An 18,740-nucleotide genomic window follows, 5' to 3' on the forward strand; every position below is an offset into this window, starting at 1 on the left:
TAGAGAGAGTTTTAGTAGGCTATTTTAAATAATGTATGGCTGCCTAATGGGTCGATAGTTGTATTTAGTCTATAGCCATAACCGCTCATATAAGGAGCAATATCATTATAATCGCTATGTCACACCTATCAATAAATGAAATCAAATAAAAAAATATCAATGAATTAAATGTAGCCTATTTAAATGATTAAGAGGTCACATTGAAATCAACAGTTAATGTACATTAATAAACATGATAGATTATTTTAAGATTTTGATATTTCGTTTTTCTTTTTTTAATGAATTTATTTAATGAATTTATTTTCAATCCTCAATGTATCCACGTCCAATTGATCCTCTGCTATTAATTTTTAAATTTGCACCACAGCAATTAAGCAAGTGTCCTATTAATCTGCTATAAAGTGTACTTTTACAGAACTGCTGTCATCAGACAGAGAAAGTTGAGACTAATCACCTCATTTAGCATTGAAAGAAGTTTACGTACGTGTAATGTAAAAATCCCCCCCTCTCCCTTTCCCCTCACCCCCTCCCCTACGGACCAGAAGACCGCCTACCACAGATAGACGACCCGAGACCCCTTATAGATTTAAAAAGAGACGCTGCATTCTCAGACTGACATTCATTCAGCACTCACTGACACCTTTTAAACAGATTTACTCTGTTCGCTTAGCTGCTCGTGTCAATTCCCGATACCTTGTTCACTTCACTTCGTCTCCAGCAGCACCATGCTCAGGATGCTACAGAAACTCCGTCTCCAGCCAGGGATGATTATATTATTGATATGGCTCTGTCATTTCATGGAAGATCAAAAAGTACAAGGTATGTTATTTATTTTCCAAATCTTTCGATAAAAATAGTTTTTTTTATTTTTTTTATTTTTTTTATTTTAACGTGTTTTTACCAGTGTAGCCGGTTCTGTCTGCGTCCCGGTGTAAAGTGAAACGTTGGCAGAGCTCAATACTTTTCAAAGGGACATTCTAACATTCCTTCCATTCGGTTTGAAGTTGCCTGGTATTAGACAGAGCGTGTAGAAAACGACTGCCAACCAAACAGGTGCCAGAAGATTTAAAAGTGAAATTATTGTTATAGTTTTGTAACCCATACAATCGAGACACATGTAATTATTTTTATTTTTTTGTTGTTTTTTTTGTTTGTTGATTAATTTCATGACAAAAATGTGTTGGTGTGGAAGACGTCTCAATATAACATTCCGTGAAACGAACAATTGTAGTCATTTATAAAATACTTTGAAGATGTAACAGTATATATAACTGAGTGTCATAGCAGTGCGCCTTGTATTAATAACATTTACCTCAAACTGAGATCGAGTTGGAGTGCAGCAAGTCAGAGATTTAGTGGTTTGAAATTAGTGACGACCGCATATTATTGTGACGTATAACAATGTAATGTATCTAAACATATCGCCAAACCTTTACTTGTATATCTGCAAGGACAGGATTTACGACATGTTTGCCATACGGAGATTTTTTTATTTATTTTTTTAGCATTTGTTACATTGATAAGAATCAAATACAGTTGGTGCTGATAAGGACACATATAGTTGACCTCATACAACAGAAACGGTCCCTTTTCTGACATCGACATAAATATCAACAACGTAGCCTGCGATTTAAGTGCAATCCTTTAAAAAAAAAAGAAGTTCTAAATCACTTGTCACCTATTAGTGTCGTTATGTGTATTTTGGCCAAGTCTTGTTATGGTAGCTATTCTTTATAAATACTGCTATGATCGAAGTGTCTCACGGGTGTTGTGAGACCGGTGAGAAAAGTGTATACAACTACTGTATTCGTAAAGATCATGTTTTTTTTTTTTACTGTTCGAGCGTTGATAAATCAAGCATTTCAAGAATACAGTTATGTTCTGCACGAGGCCAAGAGGAAGACATTCGATGACTGTGACATTATGTGATAGGCAATAGAACAAGATTGTTCAACTGTTTGCTCTGTGAACATGGAGAACTCAACACTATCTATAAAAATCAATAGAACATCTCAGTTAAAGGTCAGTATTTTCTTCAATGCTGTATCCTACTGGCCAGCGGTCAGTGTTGAACATGTATTGATCACTGAATAAGAAAGTGTTAAAACTGTTGCATGATATTGGAGGGAAAACAACTGAGAGAGCGAGAGTGTGACTGACGTGTTGCGTCTGGATCAGGTTAGTCAGTAAGCGGCATGGCTTCAGACTTTAAAAAGACTGGGCTAATTCGTGTTTGTTTCCAGCTGGTAACTGCTGGTTACAGCAGGGGAAGAACGGGAGGTGTCAGGTGCTCTACGTACCGGGGATGAGCCGAGAGGAATGCTGTAGAAGCGGAAGACTGGGAACGTCATGGACCGAGGAGGATGTACCCAACAGCACCTTGTTCCGGTGGATGATCTTTAACGGCGGAGCCCCCAACTGCATACCCTGCAAAGGTACAGGGGTGTTTATATAATATCGCTCACATCATATGGCTAATAATAATATTTCACATCGTCGTTTTAGAGTGAAAGCATGTCCGATGAAATAATGTTTAACTTCGTTTAAATGTAAGTGAAACTAAATTAGACACATTTTCTCGTTAATAAACCTAATTGCATCTTAGCAATGGCTGTTCTCCATTTATTTAATATAATTGAAGAACATCGACATTTATTCCACTCCAGAAACGTGCGACAACGTGGACTGTGGACCCGGAAAGAGATGCAAGATTAACAGGAGAAGCAAACCGCGCTGCGTCTGCGCGCCAGACTGCTCCAATGTCACTTGGAAAGGACCTGTCTGCGGATCGGATGGAAAGACATACAAAGACGAGTGCGCGTTGCTGAAATCCAAATGTAAAGTTCATCTGGACCTGGAAGTCCAGTACCAGGGCAAATGCAAGAGTAAGTAAACCAGCAGTCCGATGCGTAAAAGAGAACACAGCCGTATTATTCATATAGAACAATCAATTGGATTAATTCTGGTGTTGGATAAAGGACAATCAAACACGGCGCATTCCAAAATTGGATCCGGACATAAGTACGTAAAACACGCTCCATTGCTGTGTATGAATAGTGTTTTACTAGGCAGGTCAGTTAAGAACAAATTCTTATTTTCAATGACGGCCTCGGAATATTGAGTTGTTCAGGGGATGGGTTGCTCTGCCTTGTTCAGGGGGCAGAACGACAGATTTAAATCTAATCAAATTTTATTTGTCACATACACATGGTTAGCAGATGTTAATGCGAGTGTAGCGAAATGCTTGTCAGCATTACACCTTGTCAGCTCGGGGATTCGAACTTGAAACCTTTGCGATTTACTAGTCCAACGGCTCTAACCACTAGGCAACCCTAGTTGATTCACAGCAGGTGTCTAATTAGACATCTGAGTATAGATATGGTTAGTTTCTAACTCTGCAGATATTAAGCATTGCATTCATTTTACAACTTCTTGTTCTGACAGAGACCTGCCGTGACGTTTTATGCCCAGGAAGCTCCACGTGCGTCGTGGACCAGACAAATAACGCATATTGTGTGATGTGTAATCGGATCTGCCCTGAACAGAGGTCACCGGATCAGTTCCTGTGTGGCAACGACGGGATCATCTATGCCAGTGCATGCCATCTGAGGAGGGCCACATGTCTCCTGGGCACATCCATAGGAGTAGCATATCAGGGGAAATGCATCAGTAAGTATTGTCTCCTGGGAACATCAGTCAGTATTGTCTCCTGGGAATATCAGTCAGTATTGTCTCCTGGGAATATCAGTCAATATTGTCTCCTGGGAACATCAGTCAGTATTGTCTCCTGGGAATATCAGTCAGTATTGTCTCCTGGGAATATCAGTCAATATTGTCTCCTGGGAACATCAGTCAATATTGTCTCCTGGGAATATCAGTCAGTATTGTCTCCTGAGAACATTGGTCAGTATTGTCTCCTGGGAACATCGGTCAGTATTGTCTCCTGGGAACATCGGTCAATTGTCTCCTGGGAACATCGGTCAGTATTGTCTCCTGGGAACATCGGTCAGTATTGTCTCCTGAGAACATCGGTCAGTATTGTCTCCTGAGAACATCGGTCAGTAGGCCTAAACATCAAATCAAAGTATATTTGTTGTGTGCCCCGAATACAACAGGTGTAGTAGACCTTACAGTGAAATGCTGAATACAACAGGTGTAGTAGACCTTACAGTGAAATGCTGAATACAACAGGTGTAGTAGACCTTACAGTGAAATGCTGAATACAACAGGTGTAGTAGACCTTACAGTGAAATGCTGAATACAACAGGTGTAGTAGACCTTACAGTGAAATGCTTACTTACAGGAGACAGTATAGTGGGTCTGTCCAAAAACAACCCCCTCGCCCCTACCCCTAGACACTACCCCCTGGACCAGGGGTGGGCAATTCCAGTCCTCGAGGGTCTGATTGGTGTCACACTTTTGCCCAGCTAACACATCTGACTCCAATCACCTCAAATCAAAAATCATCAAATCAAATCAAATCAAATTTTATTTGTCACATACACATGGTTAGCAGATGTTAAATGCGAGTGTAGCAAATGCTTGTGCTTCTAGTTCCGACAATGCAGTGATAACCAACAAGTAATCTAACTAACAATTCCAAAACTACTGTCTTATACAGTGTAAGGGGATAAGGAATATGTACATAAGGATATATGAATGAGTGATGGTACAGAGCAGCATACAGTAGATGGTATCGAGTACAGTATATACATATGAGATGAGTGTGTAGACAAAGTAAACAAAGTGGCATAGTTAAAGTGGCTAGTGATACATGTGTTACATAAGGATGCAGTCGATGATGTAGAGTACAGTATATACATATGCATATGAGATGAATAATGTAGGGTAAGTAACATTATATAAGGTAGCATTGTTTAAAGTGGCTAGTGATATATTTACATAATTCCCATCAATTCCCATTATTAAAATGGCTGGAGTTGGGTCAGTGTCAATGACAGTGTGTTGGCAGCAGCCACTCACTGTTAGTGGTGGCTGTTTAACAGTCTGATGGCCTTGAGATAGAAGCTGTTTTTCAGTCTCTCGGTCCCAGCTTTGATGCACCTGTACTGACCTCGCCTTCTGGATGATAGCGGGGTGAACAGGCAGTGGTTCGGGTGGTTGATGTCCTTGATGATCTTTATGGCCTTCCTGTAACAACGGGTGGTGTAGGTGTCCTGGAGGGCAGGTAGTTTGCCCCCGGTGATGCGTTGTGCAGTCCTCACTACCCTCTGGAGAGCCTTACGGTTGAGGGCGGAGCAGTTGCCGTACCAGGCGGTGATACAGCCCGCCAGGATGCTCTCGATTGTGCATCTGTAGAAGTTTGTGAGTGCTTTTGGTGACAAGCCGAATTTCTTCAGCCTCCTGAGGTTGAATAGGCGCTGCTGCACCTTCTTCACGACGCTGTCAGTGTGAGTGGACCAATTCAGTTTGTCTGTGATGCCGAGGAACTTAAAACTAGCTACACCTAATCATGATTTTCAGTTTAGAATGCAATTTGATTAATCAGGTGTGTTTGCTAAGGAGTTTCCCACCCCTGCCATAGACACTAACCCCAAGACACTAACCCCTGGACACTTACCCTATAGACACGGTCCCCAAGACACAGTCCCCAAGACACAGTCCCCAAGACACAGTCCCCTGGACACTACCCCCTGGACACTACCCCCTGGCCACTACCACCTAGACACTACCCTATACACAATTCCCTTTAGACACAATCCCCTAGACTCTGTACCCTAGATTCTACCCCCTAGACACTACCCCCTAGACACTTAACCATATGGCTTAAACCTGTCCAAACCTCTAAACACTAACTTTACAGAGACAGCCCAATCCTGATATTTATTGGTTGTTCTGATTGCTCTGTGTTTGAAGTGTTTTCCACAGAGATCTAGAGGTAGGTGGTCAGGGGTCTTTCTGTCAAATGTACTTTATACCATGTGTATAATTGGACAAATACAGTGATCTTAAACAATATTGTCTGAATTTAGGCTGAACCTCATAGGCTGCTTCTCTCTGACACCATTCCAGGACTTTTTGTGTCCACTCTGCCAACATTCCAGTACTTTTTGTGTCCACTCTGCCAACATTCCACTACTTTTTGTGTCCACTCTGCCAACATTCCACTACTTTCTTTCCACTCTGCCAACATTCCACTACTTTTTGTGTCCACTCTGCCAACATTCCACTACTTTTTGTGTCCACTCTGCCAACATTCCACTACTTTTTGTGTCCACTCTGCCAACATTCCACTACTTCTTGTGTCCACTCTGCCAACATTCCACTACTTTTTGTGTCCACTCTGCCAACATTCCACTACTTTTTGTGTCCACTCTGCCAACATTCCACTACTTTTGTGTCCACTCTGCCAACATTCCACTACTTTTTGTGTCCACTCTGCCAACATTCCACTACTTTTTGTGTCCACTCTGCCAACAACATTCCACTATTCCTTTTTGTGTCCACTCTGCCAACATTCCACTACTTTTTGTGTCCACTCTGCCAACATTCCACTACTTTTTGTGTCCACTCTGCCAACATTCCACTACTTTTGTGTCCACTCTGCCAACATTCCACTACTTTTGTGTCCACTCTGCCAACATTCCACTACTTTTTCCACTGCCAACATTCCACTACTTTTTGTGTCCACTCTGCCAACATTCCACTACTTTTTGTGTCCACTCTGCCAACATTCCACTACTTTTTGTGTCCACTCTGCCAACATTCCACTACTTTTTGTGTCCACTCTGCCAACATTCCACTACTTTTTGTGTCCACTCTGCCAACATTCCACTACTTTTTGTGTCCACTCTGCCAACATTCCACTACTTTTTGTGTCCACTCTGCCAACATTCCACTACTTTTTGTGTCCACTCTGCCAACATTCCACTACTTTTTGTGTCCACTCTGCCAACATTCCACTACGCCAACATTCCACTACTTTTTGTGTCCACTCTGCCAACATTCCACTACTTTTTGTGTCCACTCTGCCAACATTCCACTACTTTTTGTGTCCACTCTGCCAACATTCCACTACTTTTTGTGTCCACTCTGCCATTCCACTATTCCACTCCACTTTTTTTTGTGTCCACTCTGCCAACATTCCAACATTCCACTACATTTTTGTGTCCACTCTGCCAACATTCCACTACTTTTTTTTTGTGTCCACTCTGCCAACATTCCACTACTTTTTGTGTCCACTCTGCCAACATTCCACTACTTTTTGTGTCCACTCTGCCAACATTCCACTATTTTTTTTTGTGTCCACTCTGCCAACATTCCACATTCCACTGCCAACATTCCACTACTTTTTGTGTCCACTCTGCCAACATTCCACTACTTTTTGTGTCCACTCTGCCAACATTCCACTACTTTTTGTGTCCACTCTGCCAACATTCCACTACTTTTTGTGTCCACTCTGCCAACATTCCACTACTTTTTGTGTCCACTCTGCCAACATTCCACTACTTTTTGTGTCCACTCTGCCAACATTCCACTACTTTTTGTGTCCACTCTGCCAACATTCCACTACTTTTTTGTGCCAACATTCCTTTTTTTTTGTTCTGCCAACATTCCACTACTTTTTGTGTCCACTCTGCCAACATTCCACTACTTTTTGTGTCCACTCTGCCAACATTCCACTACTTTTTGTGTCCACTCTGCCAACATTCCACTACTTTTTGTGTCCACTCTGCCAACATTCCATTACTTCTTGTGTCCACTCTGCCAACATTCCACTACTTTTTGTGTCCACTCTGCCAACATTCCACTACTTTTTGTCTCCACTCCTTTTTGTGTCCACTCTGTCAACATTCCACTACTTTTTGTGTCCACTCTGCCAACATTCCACTACTTTTTGTGTCCACTCTGCCAACATTCCAGTACGTTTTGTGTCCACTTTGCCAACATTCCATTACTTCTTGTGTCCACTCTGCCAACATTCCACTACTTTTTGTGTCCACTCTGCCAACATTCCACTACTTTCTTTCCACTCTGCCAACATTCCACTACTTTTTGTGTCCACTCTGCCAACATTCCACTACTTTTTGTGTCCACTCTGCCAACATTCCACTACTTTTTGTGTCCACTCTGCCAACATTCCACTACTTTTGTGTCCACTCTGCCAACATTCCACTTTTTGTGTCCACTTTTGTACTTTTTGTGTCCACTCTGCCAACATTCCACTACTTTTTGTGTCCCACATTCCACTACTTTTGTGTCCAACATTCCACTACTTTTGTGTCCACTCTGCCAACATTCCACTACTTTTTGTGTCCACTCTGCCAACATTCCACTACTTTTGTGTCCACTCTGCCAACATTCCACTACTTTTTGTGTCCACTCTGCCAACATTCCACTACTTTTTGTGTCCACTCTGCCAACATTCCACTACTTTTGTGTCCACTCTGCCAACATTCCACTACTTTTTGTGTCCACTCTGCCAACATTCCACTACTTTTTGTGTCCACTCTGCCAACATTCCACTACTTTTTTGTGTCCACTCTGCCAACATTCCACTACTTTTGTGTCCACTCTGCCAACATTCCACTACTTTTTGTGTCCCACTTTTTCTGCCAACATTCCACTACTTTTTGTGTCCACTCTGCCAACATTCCACTACTTTTTTTGTCCACTCTGCCAACATTCCACTACTTTTTGTGTCCACTCTGCCAACATTCCACTACTCCACTTTTGTGTCCACTCTGCCAACATTCCACTACTTTTGTGTCCACTCTGCCAACATTCCACTACTTTTTGTGTCCACTCTGCCAACATTCCACTACTTTTGTGTCCACTCTGCCAACATTCCACTACTTTTTGTGTCCACTCTGCCAACATTCCACTACTTTTTGTGTCCACTCTGCCAACATTCCACTACTTTTTGTGTCAACATTCCACTACTTTTTTCTGCCAACATTCCACTACTTTTTCTGTCCACTACTTTTCTGTCCAACATTCCACTACTTTTGTGTCCACTCTGCCAACATTCCACTACTTTTTGTGTCCACTCTGCCAACATTCCACTACTTTTTGTGTCCACTCTGCCAACATTCCACTACTTTTGTGTCCACTCTGCCAACATTCCACTACTTTTTGTGTCCACTCTGCCAACATTCCACTACTTTTTGTGTCCACTCTGCCAACATTCCACTACTTTTTGTGTCCACTCTGCCAACATTCCACTACTTTTGTGTCCACTCTGCCAACATTCCACTACTTTTTGTGTCCACTCTGCCAACATTCCACTACTTTTGTGTCCACTTCCAACATTCCACTACTTTTTGTGTCCACTCTGCCAACATTCCACTACTTTTTGTGTCCACTCTGCCAACATTCCACTACTTTTTGTGTCCACTCTGCCAACATTCCACTACTTTTTGTGTCCACTCTGCCAACATTCCAACATTCCACATTACTTTTTGTGTCCACTCTGCCAACATTCCACTACTTTTTGTGTCCACTCTGCCAACATTCCACTACTTTTTGTGTCCACTCTGCCAACATTCCACTACTTTTTGTGTCCACTCTGCCAACATTCCACTACTTTTTGTGTCCACTCTGCCAACATTCCACTACTTTTGTGTCCACTCTGCCAACATTCCACTACTTTTTGTGTCCACTCTGCCAACATTCCACTACTTTTTGTGTCCACTCTGCCAACATTCCACTACTTTTTGTGTCCACTCTGCCAACATTCCACTACTTTTTGTGTCCACTCTGCCAACATTCCACTACATTTTTGTGTCCACTCTGCCAACATTCCACTACTTTTTGTGTCCACTCTGCCAACATTCCACTACTTTTTGTGTCCACTCTGCCAACATTCCACTACTTTTTGTGTCCACTCTGCCAACATTCCACTACTTTTTGTGTCCACTGCCAACATTCCACCAACATTCCACTACTTTTGTGTCCACTCTGCCAACATTCCACTACTTTTGTGTCCACTCTGCCAACATTCCACTACTTTTGTGTCCACTCTGCCAACATTCCACTACTTTTTTGTGTCCACTCTGCCAACATTCCACTACTTTTTGTGTCCACTCTGCCAACATTCCACTACTTTTTGTGTCCACTCTGCCAACATTCCACTACTTTTGTGTCCACTCTGCCAACATTCCACTACTTTTTGTGTCCACTCTGCCAACATTCCACTACTTTTGTGTCCACTCTGCCAACATTCCACTACTTTTGTGTCCACTCTGCCAACATTCCACTACTTTTGTGTCCACTCTGCCAACATTCCACTACTTTTTGTGTCCACTCTGCCAACATTCCACTACTTTTTGTGTCCCTGCCAACATTCCACTTTTTGTGTCCACTCTGCCAACATTCCACTACTTTTTGTGTCCACTCTGCCAACATTCCACTACTTTTTGTGTCCACTCTGCCAACATTCCACTACTTTTTGTGTCCACTCTGCCAACATTCCAACATTCCACTATTCCTTACTTTTTGTGTCCACTCTGCCAACATTCCACTACTTTTGTGTCCACTTCCAACATTCCACTTTTTGTGTCCACTCTGCCAACATTCCACTACTTTTTGTGTCCACTCTGCCAACATTCCACTACTTTTTTGTTTTGTGTCCACTCTGCCAACATTCCACTACTTTTTGTGTCCACTCTGCCAACATTCCACTACTTTTTGTGTCCACTCTGCCAACATTCCACTACTTTTTGTGCCAACATTCCACTACTTTTTGTGTCTGCCAACATTCCACTACTTTTTGTGTCCACTCTGCCAACATTCCACTACTTTTTGTGTCCACTCTGCCAACATTCCACTACTTTTTGTGTCCACTCTGCCAACATTCCACTACTTTTTGTGTCCACTCTGCCAACATTCCACACTTTTTGTGTCCACTCTGCCAACATTCCACTACTTTTTGTGTCCACTCTGCCAACATTCCACTACTTTTGTGTCCACTCTGCCAACATTCCAACATTCCACTGCCAACTTTTTGTGTCCACTCTGCCAACATTCCACTACTTTTTGTGTCCATGCCAACATTCCACTACTTTTGTGTCCACTCTGCCAACATTCCACTACTTTTTGTGTCCACTCTGCCAACATTCCACTACTTTTTGTGTCCACTCAACATTCCACTACTTTTTGTTCCACTGCCAACATTTTTGTGTCCACTCTGCCAACATTCCACTACTTTTTGTGTCCACTCTGCCAACATTCCACTACTTTTTGTGTCCACTCTGCCAACATTCCACTACTTTTTGTGTCCACTCTGCCAACATTCCACTACTTTTTGTGTCCACTCTGCCAAACACTTTTGTGTCCACTGCCAACATTTTTGTGTCCACTCTGCCAACATTCCACTACTTTTGTGTCCACTCTGCCAACATTCCACTACTTTTTGTGTCCACTCTGCCAACATTCCACTACTTTTTGTGTCCACTGCCAACATTCCACTACTTTTTGTGTCCACTCTGCCAACATTCCACTACTTTTTGTGTCCACTCTGCCAACATTCCACTACTTTTTTGTGTGCCAACATTCCACTACTTTTTGTGTCCACTGCCAACATTCCACTACTTTTTGTGTCCACTCTGCCAACATTCCACTACTTTTTGTGTTTGCCAACATTCCACTACTTTTTGTGTCCACTCTGCCAACATTCCACTACTTTTTGTGTCCACTCTGCCAACATTCCACTACTTTTGTGTCCACTCTGCCAACATTCCACTACTTTTTTTGTGTCCACTCTGCCAACATTCCACTACTTTTTGTGTCCACTCTGCCAACATTCCACTACTTTTTGTGTCCAACATTCTGTCCACCAACATTCCACTACTTTTGTGTCCACTCTGCCAACATTCCACTACTTTTTGTGTCCACTCTGCCAACATTCCACTACTTTTTGTGTCCACTCTGCCAACATTCCACTACTTTTTGTGTCCACTCTGCCAACATTCCACTACTTTTTTGTGTCCACATTCTGCCAACATTCCACTACTTTTGTGTCCACTCTGCCAACATTCCACTACTTTTTTGTGTCCACTCTGCCAACATTCCACTACTTTTTGTGTCCACTCTGCCAACATTCCACTACTTTTTGTGTCCACTCTGCCAACATTCCACTACTTTTTGTGTCCACTCTGCCAACATTCCACTACTTTTTGTGTTTGCCAACATTCCACTACTTTTTGTGTCCAACAACATTCCACTACTTTTTGTTCTGCCAACATTCCACTACTTTTGTGTCCACTCTGCCAACATTCCACTACTTTTTGTGTCCACTCTGCCAACATTCCACTACTTTTTGTGTCCACTCTGCCAACATTCCACTACTTTTTGTGTCCACTCTGCCAACATTCCACTACTTTTTGTGTCCACTCTGCCAACATTCCACTACTTTTTGTGTCCACTCTGCCAACATTCCACTACTTTTTGTGTCCACTCTGCCAACATTCCACTACTTTTTGTGTCCACTCTGCCAACATTCCACTCTTTTTGTGTGCCAACATTCCACTACTTTTGTGTCCACTCTGCCAACATTCCACTACTTTTTGTGTCCACTCTGCCAACATTCCACTACTTTTTGTGTCCACTCTGCCAACATTCCACTACTTTGTGTCCACCCTGCCAACATTCCACTACGCCAACATTCCACTACTTTTTGTGTCCACTCTGCCAACATTCCACTACTTTATGTGTCCACTCTGCCAACATTCCACTACTTTTTGTGTCCACTCTGCCAACATTCCACTACTTTTTGTGTCCACTCTGCCAACATTCCACTACTTTTTGTGTCCACTCTGCCAACATTCCACTACTTTTTGTGTCCACTCTGCCAACATTCCACTACTTTTTGTGTCCACTCTGCCAACATTTTTGTGTCCACTCTGCCAACATTCCACTACTTTTGTGTCCACTCTGCCAACATTCCACTACTTTTTGTGTCCACTCTGCCAACATTCCACTACTTTTTGTGTCCACTCTGCCAACATTCCACTACTTTTGTGTCCACTCTGCCAACATTCCACTACTTTTTGTGCCAACATTCCACTCTGCCACTACTTTTTGTGTCCACTCTGCCAACATTCCACCAACATTCCACTACTTTTTGTGTCCACTGCCAACATTCCAACTTTTGTTCCACTGCCAACATTCCACTTTGTGTCCACTCTGCCAACATTCCACTACTTTTTGTGTCCACTCTGCCAACATTCCACTACTTTTTGTGTCCACTCTGCCAACATTCCACTAGTTTTTGTGTCCATTCCAACATTCCACTTTTTGTGTCCACTCTGCCAACATTCCACTACTTTTTTTGTGTCCACATTCCTGCCAACATTCCACTGCAACATTCCACTACTTTTTGTGTCCACTCTGCCAACATTCCACTACTTTTTGTGTCCACTCTGCCAACATTCCACTACTTTTTGTGTCCACTCTGCCAACATTCCACTACTTTTTGTGTCCACTCTGCCAACATTCCAACTTTTGTGTCCATTCCAACATTCCACTACTTTTGTGTCCACTCTGCCAACATTCCACTACTTTTTGTGTCCACTCTGCCAACATTCCACTACTTTTTGTGTCCACAACTGCCAACATTCCACTACTTTTTGTGTCCACTCTGCCAACATTCCACTACTTTTGTGTCCACTCTGCCAACATTCCACTGCCAACATTCCACTACTTTTTTGTGCCAACATTCCACTTTTGTGTCCACTCTGCCAACATTCCACTACTTTTTGTGTCCACTCTGCCAACATTCCACTACTTTTTGTGTCCACTCTGCCAACATTCCACTACTTTTTGTGTCCACTCTGCCAACATTCCACTACTTTTTGTGTCCACTCTGCCAACATTCCACTACTTCTTGTGTCCACTCTGCCAACATTCCACTACTTTTTGTGTCCACTCTGCCAACATTCCACTACTTTTTGTGTCCACTCTGCCAACATTCCAATACTTCATGTGTCCACTCTGCCAACATTCCACTACTTTTTGTGTCCACAACATTCCAACTTTTGTTCCACTGCCAACATTTACTTTTGTGTCCACTCTGCCAACATTCCACTACTTTTTGTGTCCACTCTGCCAACATTCCACTACTTTTTGTGTCCACTCTGCCCAACATTCCACTGCCAACATTCCACTTTTTGTGTCCACTCTGCCAACATTCCACTACTTTTTGTGTCCACTGCCAACATTCCAACATTCCAACATTCCACTACTTTTTGTGTCCACTCTGCCAACATTCCACTACTTTTTGTGTCCACTCTGCCAACATTCCACTACTTTTTTGTCCACTCTGCCAACATTCCACTTTTTGTCCACTCTGCCAACATTCCACTACTTTTTTCCACTGCCAACATTCCTTTTTGTGTCCACTCTGCCAACATTCCACTACTTTTTGTGTCCACTCTGCCAACATTCCACTTTTTGTGTCCACTCTGCCAACATTCCACTACTTTTGTGTTTGCCAACATTCCACACTTTTTCTGCCAACATTCCACTACTTTTTGTGTCCACATTCCACTACTTTTGTGTCCATTCAACATTCCACTACTTTTGTGTCCACTCTGCCAACATTCCACTACTTTTTGTGTCCACTCTGCCAACATTCCACTACTTTTTGTGTCCACTCTGCCAACATTCCACTACTTTTTGTGTCCACTCTGCCAACATTCCACTACTTTTTGTGTCCACTCTGCCAACATTCCACTACTTTTTTGTGCCAACATTCCACTACTTTTTGTGTCCACTCTGCCAACATTCCACTACTTTTTGTGTCCACTCTGCCAACATTCCACTACTTTTGTGTCCACTCTGCCAACATTCCACTACTTTTTGTGTCCACTCTGCCAACATTCCACTACTTTTTGTGTCCACTCTGCCAACATTCCACTACTTTTTGTGTCCACTCTGCCAACATTCCACTACTTTTTGTGTCCACTCTGCCAACATTCCACTTTTTGTGTCCACTCTGCCAACATTCCACTACTTTTTGTGTCCACTCTGCCAACATTCCACTACTTTTTGTGTCCACTCTGCCAACATTCCACTACTTTTTGTGTCCACTCTGCCAACATTCCACTACTTTTTTTCCTTTTTGCCAACATTCCACTCTTTTTGTGTCCACTCTGCCAACATTCCACTACTTTTTGTGTCCACTCTGCCAACATTCCACTACTTTTTGTGTCCACTCTGCCAACATTCCACTACTTTTTGTGCCAACATTCCACTTTTGTGTCTGCCAACATTCCACTACTTTTTGTGTCCACTCTGCCAACATTCCACTACTTTTTGTGTCCACTCTGCAACAACTACTTTTTTCCACTGCCAACATTCCACTTTTGTGTCCACTCTGCCAACATTCCACTACTTTTTGTGTCCACTCTGCCAACATTCCACTACTTTTGTGTCCACTCTGCCAACATTCCACTACTTTTTGTGCCAACATTCCACTACTTTTTGTGTCCACTCTGCCAACATTCCACTACTTTTTGTGTCCACTCTGCCAACATTCCACTACTTTTTGTGTCCACTCTGCCAACATTCCACTACTTTTTGTGTCCCACTTTTGTGTCCACTCTGCCAACATTCCACTACTTTTTGTGTCCACTCTGCCAACATTCCACTACTTTTTTGTGCCAACATTCCACTACTTTTTGTGTCCACTGCCAACATTCCACTACTTTTTGTGTCCACTCCACTGCCAACATTCCACTACTTTTTGTGTCCACTCTGCCAACATTCCACTACTTTTTGTGTCCACTCTGCCAACATTCCACTACTTTTTTGTGTCCACTCTGCCAACATTCCACTACTTTTTGTGTCCACTCTGCCAACATTCCACTACTTTTGTGTGCCAACATTCCCTACTTTTTGTGTCCACTCTGCCAACATTCCACTACTTTTTGTGTCCACTCTGCCAACATTCCACTACTTTTTGTGTCCACTCTGCCAACATTCCACTACTTTTGTGTCCACTCTGCCAACATTCCACTACTTTTTGTGTCCACTCTGCCAACATTCCACATTACTTTTTGTGTCCACTCTGCCAACATTCCACTACTTTTGTGTCCACTCTGCCAACATTCCACTACTTTTTTGTGTCCACTCTGCCAACATTCCACTACTTTTTGTGTCCACTCTGCCAACATTCCACTACTTTTTGTGTCCACTCTGCCAACATTCCACTACTTTTTGTGTCCACTCTGCCAATTCCACTCCACTTTTTGTGTCCACTCTGCCAACATTCCACTACTTTTGTGTCCACTCTGCCAACATTCCACTACTTTTTGTGTCCACTCTGCCAACATTCCAGTACTTTTTGTGTCCACTCTGCCAACATTCCACTACTTTTTGTGTCCACTCTGCCAACATTCCACTACTTTTTGTGTCCACTCTGCCAACATTCCACTACTTTTTGTGTCCACTCTGCCAACATTCCACTACTTTTTGTGTCCACTGCCAACATTCCACTACTTTTTGTGTCCACTCTGCCAACATTCCACTACTTTTTGTGTCCACTCTGCCAACATTCCAGTACTTTTTGTGTCCACTCTGCCAACATTCCACTACTTTTTGTGTCCACTCTGCCAACATTCCACTACTTTTTGTGTCCACTCTGGCAACATTCCACTACTTTTTGTGTCCACTACTTTTTGTGTCTGCCAACATTCCACTACTTTTTGTGTCCACTCTGCCAACATTCCACTACTTTTTGTGTCACTCTGCCTTTTTGTGTCCACTCTGCCAACATTCCACTACTTTTTGTGTCCACTCTGCCAACATTCCACTACTTTTTGTGTCCACTCTGCCAACATTCCACTACTTTTGTGTGTCCACTTTTGTGTCCACTGCCAACATTCCACTACTTTTTGTGTCCACTCTGCCAACATTCCACTACGTTTTTTGTGTCCACTCTGCCAACATTCCACTACTTTTGTGTCCACTCTGCCAACATTCCACTACTTTTGTGTCCACTCTGCCAACATTCCACTACTTTTTGTGTCCACTCTGCCAACATTCCACTACTTTTTGTGTCCACTCTGCCAACATTCCACTACTTTTTGTGCCAACATTCCACTTTTTGTGTCTGCCAACATTCCACTACTCTTTTGTGTCCACTCTGCCAACATTCCACTACTTTTTGTGTCCACTCTGCCAACATTCCACTACTTTTTGTGTCCACTCTGCCAACATTCCACTACTTTTGTGTCCACTCTGCCAACATTCCACTATGTCCACTCTGCCAACATTCCACTACTTTTTGTGTCCACTCTGCCAACATTCCACTACTTTTGTGTCCACTCTGCCAACATTCCACTACTTTTTTGTGTCCACTCTGCCAACATTCCACTACTTTTGTGTCCACTCTGCCAACATTCCACTACTTTTTGTGTCCACTCTGCCAACATTCCACTACTTTTTGTGTCCACTCTGCCAACATTCCACTACTTTTTGTGTCCACTCTGCCAACATTCCACTACTTTTTTGTGCCAACATTCCACTAGTTTTTGTGTCCACTCCAACATTCCACTACTTTTTGTGTCCACTCTGCCAACATTCCACTACTTTTTGTGTCCACTCTGCCAACATTCCATTACTTTTTGTGTCCACTCTGCCAACATTCCACTACTTTTGTGTCCACTCTGCCAACATTCCACTACTTTTTGTGTCCACTCTGCCAACATTCCACTACATTTTTGTGTCCACTCTGCCAACATTCCACTACTTTTTGTGTCCACTCTGCCAACATTCCACTACTTTTTGTGTCCACTCTGCCAACATTCCACTACTTTTGTGTCCACTCTGCCAACATTCCACTACTTTTTGTGTCCACTCTGCCAACATTCCACTACTTTTTGTGTCCACTCTGCCAACATTCCACTACTTTTTGTGTCCACTTGCCAACATTCCACTTTTGTGTCCACTCTGCCAACATTCCACTACTTTTTGTGTCCACTCTGCCAACATTCCACTACTTTTTGTGTCCACTCTGCCAACATTCCACTTTTTGTGTCCACTTTTTGTGTCCACTGCCAACATTCCAACATGTCCCTGCCAACATTCCACTTTTTGTGTCCACTCTGCCAACATTCCACTACTTTTGTGTCCACTCTGCCAACATTCCACTACTTTTTGTGTCCACTCTGCCAACATTCCACTACTTTTTGTGTCCACTCTGCCAACATTCCACTACTTTTGTGTCCACTCTGCCAACATTCCACTACTTTTTGTGTCCACTTTTCTGTCCAACAACATTCCACTACTTTTTGTGTCCACTCTGCCAACATTCCACTACTTTTTGTGTCCACTCTGCCAACATTCCACTACTTTTTTGTGTCCACTCTGCCAACATTCCACTACTTTTTGTGTCCACTCTGCCAACATTCCACTACTTTTTGTGTCCACTCTGCCAACATTCCACTACTTTTTGTGTCCACTCTGCCAACATTCCACTACTTTTTTGTCCACTCTGCCAACATTCCACTACTTTTTGCCTGCCAACATTCCACTACTTTTTGTGTCCACTCTGCCAACATTCCACTACTTTTTGTGTCCACTCTGCCAACATTCCACTACTTTTGTGTCCACTCTGCCAACATTCCACTACTTTTTGTGTCCACTCTGCCAACATTCCACTACTTTTTGTGTCCACTCTGCCAACATTCCACTACTTTTGTGTCCACTCTGCCAACATTCCACTACTTTTTGTGTCCACTTTTTGTGTCCACTGCCAACATTCCACTACTTTTTTG

At 42.7% G+C, this 18,740-nt stretch overlaps 1 protein-coding gene across 5 annotated transcripts in view; it reads left to right on the forward strand.

The window, feature by feature from the left end:
- The window catches only part of LOC118381357 (follistatin-A), a 111,235-nt gene that overhangs the window by 40,568 nt on the left and 51,927 nt on the right, over positions 1-18,740 (forward strand). For 4 of the 5 annotated variants that reach the window (XM_052460844.1, XM_052460843.1, XM_052460845.1 and 1 more), the window contains exons 1-4: positions 581-819; positions 2,244-2,435; positions 2,667-2,885; positions 3,445-3,669. In XM_052460844.1, the coding sequence (XP_052316804.1) occupies positions 726-819; positions 2,244-2,435; positions 2,667-2,885; positions 3,445-3,669 (730 nt within the window). In that variant the 5' untranslated portion in view covers positions 581-725. Of the gene's footprint in view, positions 1-580; positions 820-2,243; positions 2,436-2,666; positions 2,886-3,444; positions 3,670-18,740 lie in introns of those variants that run through there. The other variant, XM_052460847.1, reaches the window with a different exon arrangement.

The sequence above is a fragment of the Oncorhynchus keta genome, chromosome 14 (genome assembly GCF_023373465.1).
Source record: "Oncorhynchus keta strain PuntledgeMale-10-30-2019 chromosome 14, Oket_V2, whole genome shotgun sequence".
Lineage (NCBI taxonomy): Eukaryota > Metazoa > Chordata > Actinopteri > Salmoniformes > Salmonidae > Oncorhynchus > Oncorhynchus keta.